The 24376-nt window shown below is 39.4% G+C and overlaps 1 protein-coding gene across 1 annotated transcript in view; it reads left to right on the top strand.

Moving 5' to 3' along the window:
• SEPTIN7 (septin 7) overlaps positions 1-10508 on the top strand; it is a 65840-nt gene extending 55332 nt beyond the window's left edge. The window contains exons 11-13 of the mRNA XM_030857544.2: positions 4306-4441; positions 8320-8459; positions 9459-10508. Coding sequence (XP_030713404.1) covers positions 4306-4441; positions 8320-8459; positions 9459-9498 — 316 coding nt within the window. The 3' untranslated portion in view covers positions 9499-10508. The remainder of the gene's footprint in view (positions 1-4305; positions 4442-8319; positions 8460-9458) is intronic.
• Positions 10509-24376: the final 13868 nt, after the last annotated feature.

Raw genomic sequence — 24376 nt, 5'->3', positions numbered from 1 at the left:
AGACAGTCTCTTCAATGAGTGGTGCTGGAAAAACTGGACAGCTACATGTAAAAGAATGAAATTAGAACACTCCCTAACACCATACACAATAATAAAATGGATTTGAGACCTAAAGGTAAGACGGGACACTATAAATCTCTTAGAGGAAAACATAGGAAGAACACTCTTTGACATAAATCACAGCAAGATCTTTTTTGATCCACCTCCTAGATTAATGGAAATAAAAACAAAAATAAACAAATGAGACCTAATAAAGTTTTTGCAAAGCAAAGGAAACTACAAACAAGACAAAAAGACAACCCTCAGAATGGGAGAAAATATTTGCAAACGAATCAACGGACAAAGGATTAATCTCCAAAATATATAAACAGCTCATGCAGCTCAATATAAAAAAAAAACCCAATCCAAAAATGGGCAGAAGACCTAAATAGACATTTCTCCAAAGAAGACATACAGATGGCCAAGAAGCACATGAAAAGCTGCTCAACATCACTAATTATTAGAGAAATGCAAATCAAAACTACAGTGAGGTATCACCTCACACCAATTAGAATGGGCATCATCAGAAAATCTACAAACAACAAATGCTGGAGAGGGTGTGGAGAAAAGGGAACCCTCTTGCACTGTTGTTGGGAATGTAAATTGATACAGCCACTATGGAGAACAGTATGGAGGTTCCTTAAAAAACTAAAAGTAAAGTTACCATATGACCCAGCAATCCCACTACTGGGCATATACCCAGAGAAAACCATAATTCAAAAAGACACATGCACCCCAGTTCATTGCAGCACAATTTACAGTAGGCAGGTCATGGAAACAACCTAAATTCCCATTGACAGACCAATGGATAAAGAAGATGTGGTACAAATAAATATACAATGGAATATTACTCAGCCATAAAAAGGAATGAAATTGGGTCATTTGTTGAGACGTGGATGGATCTAGAGACTGTGATACAGAGTGAAATAAGTCAGAAAGAGAAAAACAAATACCGTATATTAACGCATATGTGTGGAACCTAGAAAAATGGTACAGATGAACCGGTTTGCAGGGCAGAAATAGAGACACAGATGCAGAGAAGAAACATACGGACACCAGAGGGGGGAAGTGGCGGGCTGGTGGTGGTGGTTGGATAAATTGGGAGGTTGGGATTGACATATATACACTAATATGTATAAAATAGATAACTAATAAGAAACTGCTGTATAAAAAATTAATAAAATTAATCTTTTAAAAAGTGATCCTTTTTCCTGCATTTTCTACATTATAAGCACAATTTTGTGTTACAGTTTTCTAAATATCACTTTAATAAAAATGACTAGAATTGGGGTGCTAATTATTTTAAAAATTAGATTTGAAACATCATTTTGACTGGTGAGAGGCTTCCAAAAATTCATTTTAGATACGTGTAACCATTTTCTTATAATACTGTAATATCACTTCATTTGGTTAAGGGGTCAAGTAGTTTTACAAGGCTGAAAAGCTTAAAGTATCTCAAATGTGAAATATTGCTAATTTCTTTGAAAGTATACATATTTAAATAAGTTTAGAAATTTGAGCAGGCTGTCAGAAGATAATCGCATAGCCTATTTATTTTTATAATGATTTGGTATAGGGATTACTAACAGAATTTGGAAAAGAAATTAGCTTCAACAAATTTGGCCATAAACTTTTGTTTTAGGGCACATACTTTTATTGTGAAATCTGTGGATTTGCCTTTAGTTGCTGCTTTTAGTGTCATTTACTTTAAGTGTGCTAAGTCTCTGTATTTTTTGTTCTTTTAGATATGACACAGTTGAAGGCATGTAAGTGGTTGTTTTTCCGAAGACATAAGCAGTTTTAGTATGTGAAGATTTTTAATATTGAAATTTTGAATTTAAAAGCAAATTTCAAAACATCATAACATGTTTCTCTGCAGTCTTCTATTTTCCCCCAAGAGTTATTTAAATAATAATCTAGATGCCAGTGTTTACTCTTGGTAAGGTGGTAGCCTTTTCATGTGCAAATTATACTGCAAATTCTTTACATTTATATGGATTGCCTTATTCCTCCCAAGGATGAAATTAAATGAGCATTTTATAGATAGGTTATTATAAGTAAGAGTATATATTTAAAATCTCAATTCTGTGTGAATTCTAATTTATTTTTTTAAATTCTAGTTTTTTATAATTTTTTACAATATATTTGTTTTCAAATTGCAGCAGTATTGTTGGATAATCTAAGTTGCTTAAACATACAGTTTCAGTTGTTTAAGACTGCCAATTAAAAAATCCTTTTGAGTATTTTTTTTTCTAGAGCCTAAAAATGTTTTGGGGAGTGGCAGAAGTGAGTTTTACAGAAATCAAGCAAAAGCTTTGAACCGTCTCACTGGAAAAATGCTTGCATGAATACACAACACAAACACACATTTATTTGGTATGTCATTTCAGGGCATTCAATGACACTCTGCCCAAGAGATCTGAGGCCCCTATATTAAAAACACTTGCCATAAAGATGAGAAATATATTAATATGAAGGGCCTTATCGGCTTTTAATGAAATAATGATATTTATGCTTTAAAATTTATTTCAGTTTACCTCACTTTTTGAATGTTGATTCTTCTTCTAAGTTAATGTTTGGTTTATTTTCATTTTCAGAACTTCTGATTAATTGTTTAATTGTTAAGACATACTGAAGGTTTGTAAGTTTTCTTTTGGTGAAGGAATATCCTTTAGTTAAGTAACATTTTGTTCTAACTTACACTAACTGGAAAACCAAATCCTTTTGGTCACAACAGTACATCACATCTTTGTCCTTCCTTTTTGCTAAGAAAAATCAGTAGCCAGTGTTCTTTCTGTCCTGTTGCTCGTTTAATATTTTCCATCTTGCTCTCTTGTCCTCCTCCTTGAGAGGGTAGAATAGTGTTGTAATGGTCAAAATACTCAGCCTTGTAAGGAGAGAAGTCACCATAATCAAGTGTGTCAAATCAGGATTAAAGTGACTAGCCTTGAAGTTGTAGATGAAATACAAAGCCTGACTTTGTTTTTAAGCCATGATTTAACTTTTTAACCACTTTATTGAGATAAAGTTCACCAATTTAATATGTACAATTAAATGGTCAAAGCCAGTTTTTGTGGAGGCAAAATAAACATGTTTTATCAATAAAGTCAGAAAAGGGCCTGCCTCTTTTAAGTTGTCCCAGTGTATTGAATTGTTTTTAGAGATCGTGAAAGCCACAGAGCCCACTTTTGTTTCCTCCCTGGGGCTGTAATGGGTTACTGATACTTGGTTATTCTCTTGTGTCTGTAAATATACTAGCCTTCACATAAAGCTCATTTGTAGTATTTTTCAACATGAAAATTTTGAACAAAATTGTGCAGAGATTTGAGCCTGTGGAGTTTAATGTCAATAGAGTGAACTACTTTTATTTAACTGTGCTTGTGTCTATTGTTTGGCATTTCAGAAATGTCAAGATATTCATTTGCTTCTTCTCTCTCTCTCTCTCTCTCTCTCTCTCATGTGTGTGTGATCACTGACCATCTTTAAAACTTAAGACACTAAAATATTTGACATAGGTGGAATGAATTTTTCAAGAGCATTAAAATTACATTAAGTGGCCTAGAAATACTCTGCTTGCCTAAACGAAGAGTGTTCTAGGTATTGCCTGGTAGTTTTTTCTAGCATATCAATTCAGTAACCAAAATAGGTTTGAATTATTGTGATGTCAGTAGTCGTCTAAAAGGAGAGATTATAACACTTGGAAAATTATAGAACTAAAAATATTCTACATGTATTGACTTCATTAACTCAGTACCTTTTTTCACATTAAAATTTTGTTTAAAATACAAAATTAAGTAATTTTCTTCTAGTTTTCCTTTCTAAGAATGTATTTAAGGAATGTGTCCTTTCCATTTTCCTTCTACAGTTTATTTTATGTGTTATCTTTAGATTTGATATGCATTAGGTGTAGAGAAACGTTCTGCTAATAGTTGCCTTTGGTAGATCTATTTTCATAATTATTCACTAGAGATTTTCAAGTTAGCTATGAAACTTCATGGAAGGAAGTTCTAAATTGTAAATATTTATAAATTTTAAAAGTTTCTAAAGAATTTTTAACATGTTCATATATAAAACTTCAAATCTGTGTTCCATGTCATTTAAGGTGGTGTCAGAATAATTGAAAAATTATTTTGAAACTTGTTTTCAAAAAACAGCAGAGAATTTAGTAATGGCACACAGCGGCTCATTTGTTTTCATCACTGTTTCAGAGTTTTGTATTACACTTTTCAGTTTTAGACATTTAATGATTATCTTTAATGTTCACAGGAGCCCTCTTGCACAAATGGAAGAAGAAAGAAGGGAGCATGTAGCTAAGATGAAGAAGATGGAGATGGAGATGGAGCAGGTGTTTGAGATGAAGGTCAAAGAAAAAGTTCAAAAACTGAAGGACTCTGAAGCTGAGGTAATCAACCTAATATTTTCACCTTTTATAGGCACAATAGTCCTTTAAAAAATACCTTTAATAAAATTCATAGATAACCTTTCTCTAGATTTTTTCAAATATGCTAACAATAAAATGGAAAAATAAAAGCAAGCACTATGTTTACAATAATATATATTTTAATATGTATTTGAATACAAGTATACTTGGTAGGAAGACATAGTAGAATACTTACAATAAATTTTATTAGCTATAATTAACAAGTTATAAGAAATGAAATTATAAGCCATTCCATCTAGTCAATATAAGAAAAGTAAAGATCAGAGTTTTAGGTGGATGTAAGAATAAAAACTAGTGTAAGGGTAATAATAATAGACCAGGCTTATTTGCATACGAATGAAAAAGAAAGAACCTTAGTTAAACTATAGGCATGCCAGGGTAAATTACAGACAGAGGAAAAAATGAAGAAATGTGATTTTTATAAATGAGGTGGGCCTTATTTGTAATATAGTGTCAACGTAATTCCGACTGTTAACAAAAATCAGGTAGGGTAGTGACAAAGCATTCCAGCAAGCTGATATACTACCTTGGAATCTCTCTAGATGTTGAGGCATATATTTAGTTTCTATTAATCAAAAAGATCATGAAGACATATCCTTCAATAAGTGATAAGAAAAGATGGAGGAAAAAAACCACACTAACACAAGCATCTATACAGTAAGTAGTTGGCTTGATGTCCAAGAGCAGTAGAAGAAACTCTAGGTAAACACAAAATAAGTCAACAATTTCAGTATAATTTCTCAGCACAGATTTATTATCATTGTGCTGAAAATTACTTTTAAATATATGGGATGACATTAATATGAAATACTTCTCAAATTACTTTTAATGATAAAATTCAGTGAGATCCCTGTGTTTATATGTGACTCCACTAATATAATAATATTTGTGTTTAAATATATTAAAAGGAGACTCCGATCTAGTCTGTTAGATCCTTACAGTTGGTCTCTTTGCTTTTGTAATGAATTACTGCATAAAATACATAAACCTTCTCTGACTAAATACATAACCAAAAATACTCTGATCCATTGAGTAGAAGGAATGCATGGAGTAAAGTATTTAGTAATTTTGAGGAAATGTTTTTATTCCACATTAGATTTCTCTTAAATCACTGGGCTTTTCATGTAATCTCTTATGAAAAAAAACTTTCGCTGTTGTTGTATTTATCATATGCTTAATTCAGTGGGGATACAGAATAGCTCCTCCTGGTCTAAGACTACCAAGCGCTGCAGAACTAGCATCCCTGGCATCTGTTATTAAGACGACATTTAGGAGATTAAGTTTAGTCTTTTTTATTAATTAGCTTTTTATTAAACCTATCCATCTAAGTCTCTACCCCTTCACTAATTAATAAATAATCTGGAAAATCCGTATCAGAAGGTGAATAAAAACAGGAGTAATCAAGAGTCTGCATTATCTTCACACTTAGATTATGATGAAAATCTAAAAGGAGTTGAATTTACATTTGGTATAGACCTATTTTAGGGCCTGCTCCTAAGAGTAAATGTTATAAACAAACAATTATAAAACTGTAGTTATAGAACCCTTTGAGAGTTTTTACGATTACTGTGAATGGTGAAAACAGAGTTTTGCGAAACTTAACTGCTCTTTGAAGGATAGAATCTTTATTAACATTAAAAGGACCTGTAAAGAGATCTCGACCAAGTTTCTCCTAATTCAGTAAGCCATATAAGTATGTAAATATATAGGTGAAGAAACCTATTTAACCTTGTTTAATACTGTTTTTTCTCAAGTGCTAGAAATATTTGTTCGGGGCACAGTTGCTAATATCCAGCAGCACAGTGTATCAGGCACAGTATTAAGCATCTTCCATGGATTATGTCATTTAATTCATACCACAGCCCTTCAAGATGGATATTATTGTCCATTTCCCTTTTTTACATGAGAGGAAAGATAAATTAACTTGGTCTGTGCTGCATAGCTGTAAGCCATTATTTGAATACACTTAACTTTGTTCTTAATCACTAGACAAGTCCACAATCATGTATCCACAATTTCAGAAAACTGCAAAACCAGACATAGAACTAATAGTTTTATCCCACTTGATGTGAATATTTATATACTTCACTGCAAAAAATAGTAATGTGTTTGGTTATAGGTGCTACCTTAGACAGCCCAGGAGTTGTTTTGTAAATAGAGTATATAGACCTTTCTAAGTAGTATTGGCTTTCTGAAATCTGAAAAATTCTGAACTGTGAAACACATCTAACCCCAAGGGTTTCTAGGAAGTGAGGGATTGTGACCTGTACTTTTAACCTACATGCAGTTAACACAAAGATATGTATATGTGACAGAAATATACAGGTAAAGAATGATGAACACTGGTGAACCTGTGGTCCAGCTTAAAAAAATAAGGCATCATCAGTTCATCTGAGGCCCCTTTGTGTCTCTCCCCTATTGTATCCCTCTCTCTCCTTCTCAGAGGTGACTATTCTGAATTGTGTGTATATAATTCCCTTGCATTTTTTTTTTTTAAATAACCAAAGGCATTTTCCTGTGTTCCTATTTTCTGACATTTTCTTAGTAACTTGTTTGCTGTCATCAGGAAGATGTTACCTCAAATTTGATTCATGTTTGCTTAAATATATTTTAGATGGTTTTGTTTTGTAAGAACTGCATGAAATAATTTGGAATGGGAATGAATATGAAGTCACTTTTTGTGGGTTTACAAAGTAATTAAGAAAACAAGTTGTATGCGAAATTACAATCCAAATTCAAGATGATAATTCATTGGTGTAATACAGTCTTTAATAAAACATAGTTCCTGGACATCTGAAAGTTTTTAATATTAGTAGTTCTTAGTTATTCGTTGTAGTTTTTTTTTCTATGACTGTTTTCCTCAGAAATGGATTAACTAGCACCTAAATGAATTATTTAATGAACTATTAGATAAGCTCTTTGTTTCTGCAGTTACTTTGCATGAGTGTTCTCCACCTTTCAGCCAGCATTCTTTATAGCATTCTTTTTTTTTTAAAATAATCCAATTTATAAAGACTCGGCTTCTGGATTTTTTTTTTTTTGCGGTACGCGGGCCTCTCACTGTTCTGGCCTCTCCCATCGCGGAGCGCAGGCTCCAGATGTGCAGGCTCAGTGGCCATGGCTCACGGGCTCAGCCGCTCCGCGGCATGTGGATCTTCCTGGACCGGGGCACGAACCCGTGTCCCCTGCATCGGCAGGCGGACTCTCAACCACTGCACCACCAGCGAAGCCCCCAGGATTATATATTTTTAGCAAGCATTCAGGTGATTTGTACGAAGACTGATATATGAGAAACACTGCTTTTTAAGAATCGGGGACCTTATCCCGTGATCTTGTAACTCTTAGATCCTCATCTATTTGCTTTCATTTCACTTGTCTCAGCTTTCTGAACTTGGAATTACAAGACAGGTTCAAATCCTGGTTCTGCCACTTTTTGGCTAATGACTTTGGGCAAGTGACATAAACTCTGCAACTGTTTGGTCATCCATGAAGTGGGAGCAGTGGTGTCTTCCCTGCCCAGCTTCCTACATGTTTTGTGAGTAAGGAAAAATGAGATGATAAGATAGGGTATGCCCATTATAAAGTGCTACACACTGTAGCTTATTGTACTCTTTTTTTCCCTGTTTACCAAGATTATTCTCTTTGATCACTGGCCTTTTGGGTGGTAAGTCCTATAGGCAGAGGAATTTTAGTGCTAAAATTTTAGACAGTGCTAAAACCAGGTGATACTTTGAATTTATAGCATAAGAACTGAATGCTCATTAGGATGCCTGGATGAAATGTACTTCTGCTCGTGATTTCTCAAACAGTTTTATTTTATATATTGTGCTCTGAATTAGCTCCAACGGCGCCATGAGCAAATGAAAAAGAATTTGGAAGCACAGCACAAAGAATTAGAGGAAAAACGTCGTCAGTTTGAAGATGAGAAAGCAAATTGGGAAGCCCAACAACGTATTTTAGAGCAACAGAACTCTTCAAGGTATCTAATATCAGATTCCCAAGAAATGTGTGTATTAATATTTTAAAGAATTATTTTCCTATTTATTTGAAAAACATTAAAATAACATTTAAAAAGACATCATCCATTATCATAAATCCCAAGCACAGATAATTTTCATGGATGAATCTTTTATATAGATGGATGCAGTCTGTCATAACAGTATTTTTTTCACTGTAAACATTTTCCATGACTTAACAATCTTCATAATTTAGTGGCTTCATAACATTCTCTTCAGTTGATTCACCATAATCAGTTGCTCACCTTTTCCCATCAAATGTTGGACATAATAGTTGTATTTAATTTTTGGCAAACATAGAGAACACTGCTACAAAGATCTTTTATACATTTAGAGGTATGTCTTAATTGTGTTGAATTATTTCATTAAGATAAAATTTTGGATATCTAATTCCTAATGCAGCTAATTAGTTACTCTTAATTTACACAAAAATCAGTAGTATTTGTACTTTGGTTTTCTTCTTTTCCTCATTAGTCCCATTTAAAACTGAAAAGTTGTATCCCTATAAGGATTCTACACTTTACGCTCACTGCTAAACATTTTCAAGATTTTCAACACTATCCTTCTATTAACTTTTTCCCCAAGGAAGAAGAAAATATATTTGTAAAAGCGAAGCATTTCAGAATGCAAATGACAGTAGGAGAAAAGGATACCCTGGTTGATGTCAGTTGATCTTTTTTGATTTGCACTGTTTCATTTAGGAAAAATTGTGCTTGTATATTAAAAATGGGTTTTTGTCATGTTTTTTACTGTTTGTCTTGGAATTTTGTCAAATATTTGTCCAAGAAAATAATATTGTAGACTAGTATTGTCCTTACTGTTAACTTTAAATCTAATTTTTAAATGAAATTGTAGTGTTTGAAAATCCAACACAGTTGTAGTTGGTTTAGCTATTGCTACCATATGTTATCTATGTTTATAAAGTGGTCACTCATTTTGATTATTTTCCTTTAATCATTTAGAACCTTGGAAAAGAACAAGAAGAAAGGGAAGATCTTTTAAACCCTCTTTTGACCACCAGTTACATATTAGTTGCCAACATGCCAGCTGGGACATCAGTGTTTTTTGGATCCGTTTGACCAATTTGCACCGGTTTTATCCTTAATGATGGATTTAACAGCATGACAAAAATTATTATTATTATTTGTTCTTGACGGAGATTAAGATGCCTTTAATTGTCTAGGGTGTTGTGTACTTAGAAACTAACAGCTCTAAGTACCTTTCCTATGTTTTCTTTTTTTATTAAACAGATGTCTTCAATTTAATGCAAGAAAACATTTTACTGTTGTACAATCATGTTCTGGTAGTTTGATTGTTTACAGGATATTCCAAAATAAAAGGACTCTGGAAGGTTTTCATTGAGGATAAATTGCCATAATATGATGCAAACTATGCTTCTTTATGATAATTATAATACAAAGGTTCCATTCAGTGCAACATATACAATAATGTAATTTAGTCTAACACAGTTGACCCTATTTTTTGACACTTCCATTGTTTAAAAATACACATGGAAAAAAAAACCTATATGCTTACAACGCACCTAGAGCTTTTTTATAACAACCTCTTTTTTTGTTTGTTTGTTTTGGATTCTTTAAATATATATTATTCTCATTTAGTGCCCTCTTTAGCCAGAATCTCATTACTGCTTCATTTTTGTAATAACATTTAATTTAGGTATTTTCCATATATTGGCCCTGCTAAAATAGAATATAGCATCTTTCATATGGTAGGAACCAACAAGGAAACTTTAATTCCCTTTTACACTTTATGGTAAGTAGCAGGGGGAAAAAATGCATTTATAGATCATTTCTAGGCAAAATTGTGAAGCTAACAACCAACCTATTTCTACCTATGTGCAGTCTCTTTATTTTACTAGAAATGGGAATCATGGCCTATTGAAAAGAAAAAAAAGTCACCATTCTGCATTTAGCTGTATTCATATATTGCATTTCTGTATTTTTTTGTTTGTATTGTAAAAAATTCACATAATAAACAATGTTGTGATGTAACTGAGCGTGGGGTCTTAAATATTCTACAGTTGATATACAAGAGTGTACAGTGTGTTTGGAAAGAAGCTTTTCAGCTTCAATTTGCCTCCTCCATGATTGTAACTCTTATCTTTTCTCTTGTATGTTTGTTTCATTTAGAATGCATACGCCCTGATTTTCTAACTAACTAACTAATGGGGTATAGTATCTCTCTACTCATTTCTGTCTCCTATTAACACGTTATTTCTCTGAGAATGAATTTCAACTCCCCAGGTGAACTCACAAGTACTTGGACTGAAATTTTTTAACTGGAAGGAGGGTGGTATAATTTCTTTTCACTATAAGGTCAAATGATATAGATTTTAACAAAATGCTTTATGATATTTTAAGTATAATTAATGCAACACAGTTTGTTACCTCAAAAAGTTTCATCATATCTGTTACTTTTTAAAATTAGTGATCCAAGCAGAAGGAAGTAACTGATATTTCTGATTAGCCAATATTTTTGTTTACATCAGAGGCTGGTGGGTTTAAACAAATCAGTATGCTTGAAAGATCTTGTTGCTTTTCAAAGATATATAGATATAAAGTGTAAAGCATATTAGGAAGATTATTCACCTTACAGAATCTTGACTTTACATATAAGTTCACCCTGGAGTGCTTTTTTTTTTTTAATTTATTTTTGCTGTGTTGTGTCTTCGTTTCTGTGCGAGGGCTTTCTCTAGTTGTGGCAGGCGGGGGCCACTCTTCATCCCGGTGCGCAGGCCTCTGACTATCGCGGCCTCTCTTGTTGCGGAGCGCAGGCTCAGTAGTTGTGGCTCACGGGCCTAGTTACTCCGCGGCATGTGGGATCCTCCCAGACCAGGGCTCGAACCCATGTCCCCTGCATTAGCAGGCAGATTCTCAACCACTGCGCCACAAGGGAAGCCCTGGAGTGCTATTTTTAAAGCAGATCTTATAGGGCATTAAAAACGTGATATTAAGAATACTGCAGTAGGGCTTCCCTGGTGGCACAGTGGTTGAGAGTCCGCCTGCCGATGCAGGGGACGCAGGTTTGTGCCCCGGTCCGGGAAGATCCCACATGTCATGAAGCAGCTGGGCCCGTGAGCCATGGCCGCTGAGCCTGCGCGTCCGGAGCCTGTGCTCCGCAACGGGAAAGGCCACAACAGTGAGAAGCCCGCGTACCGCAAAAAAAAAAAAAAAGAATACTGCAGTAAATACTTACCCTTATTTGATGACCATTACTAGTTAAAGATAGTCTTGGAAAACTTTTGTTAATCCTAAAATGCTTTCCTCTACTGGAGAATATACTATAGTGCAAATGCCTTTTTTTTTGGCTGTGTTGGGTCTTTGCTGCTGTGTGCGGGCTTTCTCTAGTTGTGGCAAGTGGCGGCTCCTCTTCGTTGCCGTGCGCGGGCTTCTCATTGCGGTGACTTCTCTTGTTGTGGAGTACTGGCTGTAGGCGTGCGGGCTTCAGTAGTTGTGGCTCCCAGGCTCTAGAGCGCAGGCTCAGTAGTTGTGGGATCTTCCCGGACCAGGGCTTGAACCTGTATCCCCTGCATTTGCAGGCGGATTCTTAACCACTGTGCCACCAGGGAAGCCCTACAAATGGCTTAAAAAAAAAAAAAATTGGCTTTTATTTCAAGATCAGAATCAGATATTCAGGAATAACTGTAAGTAAATGTGCAGGGGTTTTTTTGTTTGGTTTGGTTCTTATGTTAAGAGAGATTGGGTTAACACCCCTAACCAGAAAAGTTTGGTTTTAGGAAGTTAAGAATAACCTACTGAGTTTGGAGACTGCAAAATGAGGAAGTTTATATTGACCACCTGCCTAACTGGTAAGTACTGCTGAAAAAGGTTCTCATAGATGCCATTTAAAAATTCTGTACATTGTGATAACTTTATAAAAGTCACCTTTATTCTACTTGCCTAGTGAAAACTTTCAATAGTCTTTATCCATGTCATGCCTAAGGTTTTATCTGAATCTGATATAGGACCCATACAACTTGACTGGGTCTTTTGATGGTTGACTCCAAGCTTTTCAAGCATATTGAGGGCTTTTTTGTTATATGGCCTGTGGATTTTTGACAACTGTTAGGTGATTATTCACAATACATATAACATTCAGGAAGGCATAAGGAAAGGCTAGCTTGTAAACAGCAAAACGGGCAATACCTAGTCTCCATTGTCAGTGGCATTATATAATTGAAGTCACTCATTAACCACTATGCCATCTTTTTAATTAAGTGAGACTGACCAAGTATGCACTAATGCCAGTGAACATCTTGGGCACCACATGGCAGAGTTTTACTGCCACCTACTGGAAATAAGATCTAATTGATTTTATCAAGTTCACCAGTAACTGGGGAAGTTGATAATAAATTGGACATACGGCTTATTTCTGTGTAGCTCAGGTTGTAATTTTGAAAGCTGAGGAGATAGAAACTCCTGCTTTTCAGACTCATTAGCTTAGTGTCACAGTACAACCTGCACCTTTTGTGCCTTTTATTCTCTTGGAGAAAGACCTAGGAATGTGGAAGTCAGGGTATAGTAGGTGAGGAAAAATAAGAAGGAAAGAAGGTTGTCTGATAACGCAACAAGAGCAAAGTGTTGACTTAGCACGTCATCTAGATCACTGTTTCCAAACCTGATCCTGTTTCCTTACGAAAATATTTTTGAGCATGTATCTGATTATAATTGTATAGTAAATCATATACATGTAGCACTATGTTAATGTGAATATTATGAAACAAAATTTTAAAAATTGAAAAAAAGTTTAACACTCTTCCCAAGTCCCAGTGAATTATTTAGTACACTCTACTTTGGAAGCCCTTGATTTAGTATGGTTGTAGGTAGTATGTAGATGATTAATATTCAGTTTAATCCCCAAGGAAGTCCTAGTGAGTACTGCTGTGGTATCCTACTTGATGTAAAAGGAAAGATTATTGTCTGCCACTCCAGTAAATTGAAATCCTTTCTAATAAATAGCTTGCAAGTGAAAACAAAAGTTCATGTCCTTCATTTAGGATATTTACCCTACCCCAGACAGTGAGCTAAATGGTTTATGTGCATTATCTTCATTTAATCCTTAATAGATACCAGTGTCATCCTTTTACAGATGTGGAAACAGCTTTGGAGATGGTTAGTGACTTACCCAATAGACGGGTGGTAACTGGCAGAGCTGGAGTTTGAACTGGTCTTGGCAACACCAGGACCTGTGTGCTTCAGTCTTATGCCATATGACCCCCTGGTGTGTGCTAGAAAACACTGGACACGCTAATCATCTAGGTTCAAATCCCATCTCTGTATAAACTATGTTACCTTTCCTTTCTGAATATTTGTTTCTTAAGCCATAAAGTAGGGCCCATATCTCCCTTGCTGGTTCAGAGTGAAGATTACATTGTGACTGCACACGTGAAGGTGTCTGGACCTTGAGAGATTATCCTTGAATTTTAAGAAAATTCAATTAACACAAAAACAAAAACAGTTCAACACCTCCCCCCTCTCCCAGAATGTTGATGGATGTGGTGATGCCAGGGCCATGACAAAAGTATTGTCTTTTCCCACTTTTAGGTAAGTGTGCATGGTGCCATGATAAGTGTCCAGACCTGCTTCTTTGTACACAGCCTTTTGGAGTTACTAAATGAGGTATGTTTCAACAGTAGGGTACATTATGGAAATAAGGTAATTCTGGTTAAGAGCAGGTTTTCTGCAATGCTAGTAATGGGAATTATAAAACTTGAACTTCTTTGGAAGTAATGCTGAGATGGTTTATCAGTATCTCATCTATGAAAACATTGCTGCTTTTCCAGAAAACTTGGTTCCCATGATTTGGGATTAATCCATAGAGTGTTCAGAGTTTAGTGTCAGCCGTTTTCAGCAGAAAATAGGGACTGACAATTTCCTGTGTTCTTTAGAAGACTTTCAAAGCTTCACAGGAAGAATGAAGACTATTCTTGGCCTGAACATTTGCTCCATGGAGTGCTCGGCCCAGCCAAACAGCATTGTATTAGCAAAGGAGGGTCAAGTGAAAGGAGACCTTGTTCTGTGCCAGGCTCTCAAAGGGTAGCCTGAAACCCCACTGGCCACCCAGATGCAGTGTTTGTGGACCTGCTGAAACATAATGCCATTCAGGCTTTCTGAAATCCTTTGGGATAGGGAGAAGAAGTAGTAGTTGACACTTCTGAGAATAGAGATCTGTGAGGACTTGGCATAAGGTGGGAGGCTAATTGGCAGAGATGGTAAGACGCTGCCAACAAGTGTCTATTTTTGGTTATCTTCTTCAAAGTGAGTCCTTAGCTTCCTAGCTTACAGGTGTGTTGCAAGGAACAGTGTTTCACCCTGGCTACTTACAAGGAAACAGCAGACCACAGAAGCCCCACGAGTAGGAGTCTGCTTCTCATCCAAGTGTGCGGTACTGAACTAGGTCTAGCAGGGGCTTACAACTTTTTACCCCCTCATTTAATTCTGTTGTCTTTGAATTTCACTGGACTCTTTCATATTTAAATGTATGCTCCAAGCCCAGAAAAGTTCCCTGTGTTTGGGGTAAGCTAGTAATTTAAGCAACTTGGCAAATGGTGGGTGAAGTGATAGGTGCCGTGGCACAGACCCCAGAGTTAATGTGAGCTTTTTCCCCTTGCTTTTCAGAAGTAAAGGAATATATGTTTTGTCTGGTTGGGAGTTGGGATAGCTGTCAATTTTTTCCCTAGGGATAAATCTCTTGATTATACAAATCTATGGCTTAGTGTGGTTTACGTTTCAAACCAAAAAAAAAGCAGTGTTGTAATTAACATTTTAGGAACACAGTTCTTTCACTCAGACACCAAAATTAAATCTTCCTTAGACCTTCGGGTTGCTGGGTAAAGGTATAAGGAACTCAAGTTGGCATTTTCTCTCCCAAACCTCTACTTCATTAGTGCTTAATTAGGCCTCATCCCTCGTAGTCATGCTTGGAAGATGGAGAAGAGGCCACTGAGACAAGCTCACTTCTGTGAACTCTTCATTCAGTTGGGATTGACCCAAGTATAACCCATGTCCCAAAGAGGAGATGGGCTTTCTCTCCAACTTGTACTATGAGGACTGAGGAACTCATCCTACCAAATGTGAACATTTTGACAGTATTCAAACTGGGAAGAATTCCTATTTATCAAAGGAGAGAAAACTCACTTGGAAATTGAGGCAAGGGAACAAAATCATCGAAAAGCAAAGCAACAAGTGTTTGTTGAGTACCTGCTATGTTCCAAATACAGAGTTCACATAGATTCTCAGTGAAAGATCTGTAGAATTTTATGACATGGCCATTTTAATCCCTCATTAATAACAAGCAGACTAGAATGGATAAAGATGTGGTATATATATTGAATGCAATAGTACTCAGCCATAAAAAAGAATGAAATAATGCCATTTGCAGCAACATGGATGGACCTGGAGATTATCATACTAAGTGAAGTAAGTCAGACAGAGAAAGACAAATATACGATATCACATTTGGAATCTAAAAAAATGATACAAATGAATTTATTTATGAAACAAACAGACTCACAGACATAGAAAACAAACTTACGGTTACCAGAGGGGAAAGGAGGGGGATGGATAAATTAGGACTTTGTGATTAACAGATACACTACTGTATATAAAATAGATAAACGACATGGACCTACTGTATAGCCCAGGGAACCATATTCAATATCTTGTAATAACCTATAATGGAAAAGAATCTGAAAAATATATATATATAAAGCTGAATCACTTAGCTGTACTCCTGAAACTAACAACATTGTAAATCAACTATACTCCAATAAAAAAAGAAGCAAAAAAAAAAAGACTAAAATTTAACTGTAAAATTATATAATATTTGTATTAGTTATCCATTGCTGTATGCAAAGCAACAACTGCCCTCTAACCTTAGTAATGATAACATGTAAACTGCAATAATAACATTTGTTTTCTTAGTTTTTGCAGGTCAGGAATTAGCCGGGTGGTTCTGACTAGGGGATGGCATTAAAGATGTTGGCTGGAGGGCCTGCTTACAAGATGACTCTGTCGGATCACTGGCGAGTTGATGTCAGGAGCCCTCAGTCCCTTACTACATGGACCTCTCTATAGGGCTTCTTGATTGTCCTTCTGACATGGTGACTGGTTTTCTCCCAGAACAAGTGATCCAAGAGAGATCAAGGTTTAAGCCACAATGTCTTTTATGACCTAGCTTTGGAAGTCACACAGTGTCCTTTCTTCAATATGCTATTTATTGCTGATGCAGCTCAGCCCTGTTCAATGTGGGAGGCAGCTGTACAAAAGCTGGAGTGCCAGGAGGCCACTGCTACAACATTTTATCTTTTTGTTTAATAAATAGTTTTTCAAATTTTTGTTTAATAAACAAAATTATTTAAGTATTTTGTTTAATAAACATTTTTACAAATAACGCTGCAGTGAACATTTCTGTACACATCTTCTTGCCCAAATATGCGAGTTTCTATAGGCTTATGTGTCAACATCAACAAAGTCAGCAAGTCTGTGCCTTTTAGGTTCATAAACCTCTGTCAAGGTTTTTGGGAGGCATCACGCAGAATATTTTATCCACTGCCTCCTCCCCACTCAGATCAGATGTCCCTACAGGTCCAACCCACGGCCTTAATTAACTCCAGGCTTCCATCTTTACAGTTTCAACCAGAGAAGAGAGCAAGAGTTCTTCCCCTGCCCGAAAGTTTGAAAAATCACAGTGAAGAACTACAACAGGCCCAGTAGGGTGGGTGGCAAAGCCGTGGTCACAGAAGTAAAAACTGTGAGCCAAACAGTACCACTTCTCCCCTGCAAACTTGTCTCCCCCTAGGGATTATGGGTAAATGAAGTACCAATTCTGCAGCCAACCTGGGCATTTGAACCAGTTCACCCCATGCACACCCCACATTCCAGCTCGGGCTTTGCCTGGGTTGGCTGTTGTGGAGCTCCACCTGGCCTACAGCCTTCTTCCCCACACCCAGGCAGACCCCGAACCTTGGCCCCCATGAGACTGCACCTCTCTTCCTCCCTCCTTGCTGCCCACCCTGGGCCAGGGTTTACACTGGCCCCTATTCCATGGGTCATGGGTGCACCCAAAGCCCACATCTCAGCACTTCCCCCCTCACAGGGCTGGCTTCCTGTTGGTACCCACAACAGATTGTCAAATACCTCCTCCCCATTTATAGATTTTTTTTTAAATATATTTATTTTTGGCTGCCTCAGGTCTTGGTTGGGGCGCACGGGCTTGGTAGTTGCAGCACGTGGGCTTAGTTGCCCCACAGGATGTGGGATCTTAGTTCCCTGACCAGGGATCAAAGCCGCATCCCTTGCATTGGACAGCGGATTCTTAAACCACTGGAACACCAGGGAAGTCCCCCCATTTATAGGTTTTTAATGAACTTTTTTCCTTCTGATTTTCAATTTTGGCAAAAAGTACTTTTTTCTGAACCATTTTTGAGTCTTTTGAAGCCCGATGCCCTTTATATTAAATACTTAGGTGTGTATTTCCTAGAAAAAAGGAAATTCTCATATAATAGAATAATAATCAAAACTTGATGAAATTTAATGAGCTTTTAATAAGACTTAACATTTATAGATCCTGTCAGATCACTGACAAGTTGATGTCAGGAGGCCTCAGTCCCTTGCTACATGGACCTGCTTGAGTGTTCTTATCTTCAACTATATATTTGTGTGTTCATATTTATGTACACTGCACTTTGCATTATGGCCCAAAGCTCCCAGTTCTGGCTGTTGTGCTTGCATATTCCTTCAAATAAATTTAAAGGGAATCAACTCAGCATCCCTGGGCCTGGACCTCTTCATCACCAATAAACCCTGTGAGTTGATTGGATGGGATCAGTGGCCAGGTTGACACCTGAGCCTAGGTGTCACTTCTCTCTCTACCATCCATTCGTTCATTCATTCTCATTCTCTCCATCTGACCTCTGAGCACGGGACAGCCAGGTGTCCTCTCTCGCACACCAAGACTTCCGCTTTCCTCGGTGAGACAGAAATGCACTGCCACCTCAAGGGGGCTTCGAAGATTAAGGCAGTGGAAGGTAGTGGCCTCAGCCTGGCCCCACCGGTGCTAGAAGCCTGCGCAGGGCCTTGCTCCCCATGCAAGTAGCTCTCGAGGCTGCCCCGCGCCTGTCCAGCCAGTTCCCTCTCGGGCCTCCCATCTCTTGGGGTCAAGTGGGGGCTAGGATCTGTGGATACAGACCCTGCCTTACTCCCACGGGCCACCATTCGAGTGTCAGCGGCGGACGGTGGCTGTTGGGACAGAAGGTGGCAGCATCCTCACGCACCCTGCAACCCTGCGCCAGGAGGTGGCTTTCCAGGGGGCTCCCAGAGCACCCGCCAACCCTGAATTCCACTCAACTGTTGGCTTTTATTTTGTTTCAGAAACACTTCAAGACCGTTTATTAATTTATTGAGGGAAGAGTTTTAAGAATGTTACAAAGGTAACTTAGAAAAAAGAAAGTAACTTAGACTCTTGAAACAGAACATTACAACCAAACATAAAGAAAACATTAACAGTTTAAAGTTTCCTCAAAATGTTAAACATAGAATAACCATATGACCCAGAAATACCTCTTCTGGGCATATACCCAAAAGAAGTAAAAGCAAGGACTAGAGCGGGTATTTGCACATCTGTGTTCATAGCAGCATTATTCACAATAGCCAAAAGGTGGAATCAACCCAAGTGTCCATGGACAGATGAAAGGATAAACAGAATGTGGTGTATACATACAGTGGACTATATTCATCAGCCATAAAAAGGAAATTCTGACGCAGGCTACAACATGGGTGAACATGCTACGTGAAAAAAGACACCAAACACAAAAGGACAAATGTATGATTCCACTTATGTGAAATATCTAGAATAGGAAAATTATAGGGACAGAAAGTAGACCAGATATTACCGGGCCCTTCGGGAGGGGAAATGGGGAGTTGTTGCTTAATGGGTACAGAGTTTTGCTTTGGAGTGTTGAATATTTTTGAAAATGGTGGTGATGGCTGCATACTGTCAGTGTAATTAATGTCACTGAATTGTACACTTAAAAATGGTTAAAATGAAATTTTAATGTTATATATAGTTTCCATAATTTAAAAAATAGTTAAGAAAGAGAGAAAAGAAAACATTGAGTTTGCCTCTCTACATACCATTCTACCTCTCTGAGGCAGGAGCAGTCAAGTAACTTAACTGGAGTCTGAACTCATGTAAATGGAAGGGATTGGATTTGAGCTGATTGCAAACCATGCGAGATCACTATGGACAGCTTGTCTCTAAGCATCCAGCAGCCATGGTCAAGTGCCTTCCACACCATCGCATTTCCCTGGGAGCAGCAGTTGGTGAGTCATCACTGCTTCATTCTTCTCCCTTTGCTTTCCAGTGGGTTCTGACGTTGGCCTGGACCTGGTCTGGGCTTTAGCATACTGGCCCCAAGTTTCCCCAAGACAGAGAGTGACAATGACTGTTCTAGAACCCAGTGCAGCCAGTTCAAAGCCCAGATTAGCATAATGGGCAGGAGGCCTTGGTGGCCTCCCAAGGCTCCTCTCTACTCCTGAGGCCCCGTGGCTGGGGCTACCATGGCCACCTCATCTCCAGAGACCTTCCCCTCTCCAGCAGCCCCCTCCTCATGCCCTGCCCCTCTGAAATCTCAAGTTCCCTCTCCCCATCCCATCACTGTCTCCACCCACTCCTGTTCTTACTAGAGACTCCACACTCTACCTCACCTCCCTCCCTCCCCAACCCTGTGTGCATTGCCCAACAGGCACATCAAACTTCCGCTTATGTCTCCAAAAACTGGGGAGGAGAAAAGTTTGCAGGTTGATATTTTTTTAAAGAGACATCAAATTATTTTCCATGGGAAACCAAGATTTTGTCAGAATCCTGGATTTTTTTGGCACTGTTTACAATTTTAAATTGGTTTTCAGTTTGAATTGGATGGATGGGCGGCGGGGTGCTAGTCTTTAAGGGTTTACAGCCTCCGTACATTTTGACCTGGCCCTGCCCAGCCTGCCTGGCGGTGGCTCTTCTCCTCCTTGCTTCTTGCTCACTCTCATGGGGGCCTGAACATCACAAGGAGGCCAGATCTGAGAAGAGCTGGGAGAGCAGGAGGTGGAACGAAAGGAGGTGGAAGGAACCTTCAGCCTATACCAGGGGAGTTTGCTCTCTTTGCAATATGGAGTAGGGCAGCCTGAGTGTCCAGTGGAAATGCTTAGGAGTAAGGGGACTGGGTCAGGGAGAAGTTAGGGTCAGGGGAGGATGATCACCCCAGTGGTGCCCATTTTGGGCAGTGGTCAAGGACAATAGGGCATCAGCTCTCTGGTGGCTGGGAAGGGGGAGACACTGACCTCTCCTGAGTATCAGCCTGGCCTAGGAGTCCCCAGTGACCTTACCATGTTCTCAGTGGATGGGGGACCTCTCTGGAAAAGGGGTTTGATACACACTCATGTGCTTCTCCTGGGGTTGTGACAGCACACTGTGGGCCCTCACAGGGTTATTTTGGCCACTTGAAAAGCCTGCTGACCTTGCCTGGCAGGTGGTCTAGTTATAGGAATGGATGTGTGGGTGGAAGCCGGTCTGTCCTCATCCCTCTTCTCTGGAGAAGATGAAGCGGGGAGCAAGTGTGTGCCAGAATCCCCCTTTGGGAGAGCTGGGAACACAACTCCCAGTGGGCACCAGGGGGCAGCACTGGCCCAGCATCAGGCTCCTTCCACTGAGTAACCTTTCCTGGCCTCAGCAGCTGTAGAGGCACTAAGTTCCTGGGGCTATATTCATGTTTTTGGATTTTAAGAAATAAAAGGCATTTTGAGGGCCATGAACTTGGTGTGGGCCCTTACAGCATCAGGTGGAAAAACTTGGTCTGAGGGAAAAAGCATGAGACAGGTTCTGCTCTCCAGCTCTCTGATGAGCAACAAGCCCTTCATCCTCTCTTTGCCTCAGTTTCTCCATCTGTCTGACTGGGATGATCTCTTCCTCACCTACAGCTTAAGGAATTCTTATACTAAAAGGAGCAATTGATGGCAAGTGATTTCCCCATGTTTAAGGCAGTTGGCCCATAGTCATGGGTATTGCTACAGTGAAGAAATGTGCCAGTGTAGCACCTTTACAATTGGATTCATGAGTCCATCCTTTGGAATTAATTTTCCATAGTTAGAAACATGCAGCAGATGAGTGATGCTTCCTGCTTCCTCAAGTTGACACAGCCAAGGGGCTACGGGTGGGCTGGCAGAGTGAAAGACTAGTTTGGCCTCAAAAGAAGTGAAAACCCACAAAGTCAAAGTCAAACCTGGCCAGTGGAGACCTCACAGCAACTGGAGTCTCTCTTGGGGATGTTGTGGAGGGGTGCTTTGTGGTACCTGCTGTTGGATGTCCAATTCCAGGGCCTTCCCTTTGCTGTCTGGTTCTGTCACTGAACATAAACAATCCCCCTGAAAGTGAGGGGAGGGAGAAGAAGTAGGAGACCAATTTCCTTGTGGCTGAACTTCTTGTCAACCTTTTCTGAAAGAGCCTGGCCCTGCTCATCCCAGGGAGGCAGTGACCAGGGCAGCAAAAGACATAACAGAATGAATTTCTGGAGCTTTGGCAGAGCCCTGGGAGGGGCAGGCAGAATCCACTATGTAATCCAGCAAGTTGTCCTTACCGTTAGACAAAGGAAGGCTTAGCAGATGGTATGCAGTTTTCTATTGATGAAAGGCATTGGGTTATAAAATCCATTCAACCCAGAATATCTACACAAATCTCAACCACAAGAATCAGGTAGGTGCCAGTCCTGGCTCTACTACTCGATGCTGAGGAAGTTCCCCAACTTTTTCTTTAAGTCTCACATTCCTCATTTGGAGCACAGAGAGTGTTATCTCTTCCTTGCAGCATCGTTGTGAAGATAAAATGAGCTCGCTTCTATCAAGTGCCTAGCAGAGCATCTAGAGCACAGCAAGTGCTCGGTAAATATCAGCGTAGCAGGATGCTGGGTGAGAGGTTGAGAATTTTTGGTTGTTTAGTTTTGTGGATGTTTTGTTTAAGTAATTCTGTTCATCCTTGTGGGGTGGGAGCAGAGTCGACTTATGACTAATTAGGAAAAAAACGAAAGCTATGATTCTTCTTCCAGGAAGAGAACCAGAATTTGGTATCCTTAAGATCTCAAGATTCTTAAGACCCCTCCTTACATCCAGAAAACCTTTGTGGTTTTAAGGCTGATGCCCTGTCATGGCACAAAGGGGCAGAATGCATGTGTTGTGTTTTGGAGGTGTGAAAAGCAGACAGTGGCCTGAGCCTGCCCTCTCTCTCTGAGGGGCCGGGAAGAAGAAGCCTTGCGCAGACCTGTGAGGGAGAGATGGCTGCAGGACGTGGTGGGCCCGTGTGGAGGGCCCTGGGCAGGCCCAGCGGGGAGGGCATGGGGTTGCCCTGGAGGCCCCCTCCTTGGCAGGGTCCTTCCAGATGGAGGCAGGAGGCCAGTGCGTGTGTGCTATGGGGTGAGGCCCAGCACTGCCCAGAGGGGGGAGCCACCCTGGTCTGGACACCTGGGGGACCTCTCTGGGGCTGTGTGACCCCTACCCCCACCCAGAGTCTTTGTGGGACCCAAAGGAGGAAACTGATTTTAAATACCTCCCAATCTTTAGTGGGTGGTTCATAATAAATCAGAGGGAAGAAAATCTGACATTATGTGCATCTCGAGGAGAATAATTCCTCGTGAGTGAAATGCAAAGATAACATGGATAACATTTGTTTGGGTCTTGTAATCTCAGCAAGTCAGCACCATACAAAACTGCTGAAGTGTGTTTTTCATCTAGTGGTTTTGGTTTTCTTGACATCAGACTGATAGAGACCCGAGGAACGACAAACCATACATACACAGCAACAACACAGGGCTGAGGAAGAAAGGTTAAGAAACAGAACAGGGTCTAAAGCCCACTACCATTCCTATTATCTAAAATACATGTGAACACACAGTGGCACCACATGTGTCATGCGTTCAAGGAGCTCTCTCACACTGGTAAGGGAGGTGAGTGTGGGCTCAGAGGGAATCTATAGGTAAAGAAAAGATGTCAAGAGGGGGCTACCTGCTCTGGCAAGTGATGCACGGGTCCTGAGGCTGGGAGGGTGACTAGGGCAGCTCTACAGGGGCCATCCAGTGAGGTGGGGGACAGGCAAAAACAATGGGCATGAACCGTGGAGGTCCTGCCACAGACTCCATCAAGCCTACAGGCAATGCCATGAGGCTTCAGGGAATCTGCTGGGCACACAGGGCGCTTTCCAGGCCTGTGTCTGCCCTTCTGTTCATGTTGAGTGTCCAGTGTTGACTCACCCAGACCCTGGCACCTGGGTCGATTCATGTGGGCTCACCCAGCAATTTCTTAGGTTCCCACAAACACTGTAAACAGCCCGTGTCTAACAGGAACTTCCCATTTAATTTCTTTCAGGATTGACATTAAAAATAAACTGGTCCACTTAAAGTGTAGAATCTTAACACACCCCATTGGGAAAACTGTCTTTTTCTGTAGCCCAAAGCCTGTCAGGCTTCGTGGATTTTACAGAAGAACCCGAACTGAGGGCCAGGCCACACCTGGCCACTGACCCTGAAGTGATGGGAGTTGCCTGTGGATTGTCCCAGTTGGGGAGATGGGGCGTGACTGTAGTGCTGGTGACAGTACACCAATGCCGGTGACACACAGCTTCATCCAGGGAGGTCTGTTAGGAACCGAGCGCCGGTGCCCCACAGAGGTCCCAGTCTCTTTCTGGAGGACATGGTTAAACGTCAGTTACCATACAATCAGACAATATTTTTCACGGATAAAAATGCTACTTTTGAACCATTCTTATGGACATGGGGAAATGTTAATGTCACATCCGTTCAAATACTGCTTAGCCAATGCCTCTGTGGCAG

This window comes from Globicephala melas, chromosome 9 (genome assembly GCF_963455315.2).
Source record: "Globicephala melas chromosome 9, mGloMel1.2, whole genome shotgun sequence".
NCBI classification, from domain to species: Eukaryota; Metazoa; Chordata; class Mammalia; order Artiodactyla; family Delphinidae; genus Globicephala; species Globicephala melas.
Note: the sequence above shows the minus strand (reverse complement) of the source record. Positions and strands in the feature narration are given on the sequence as shown.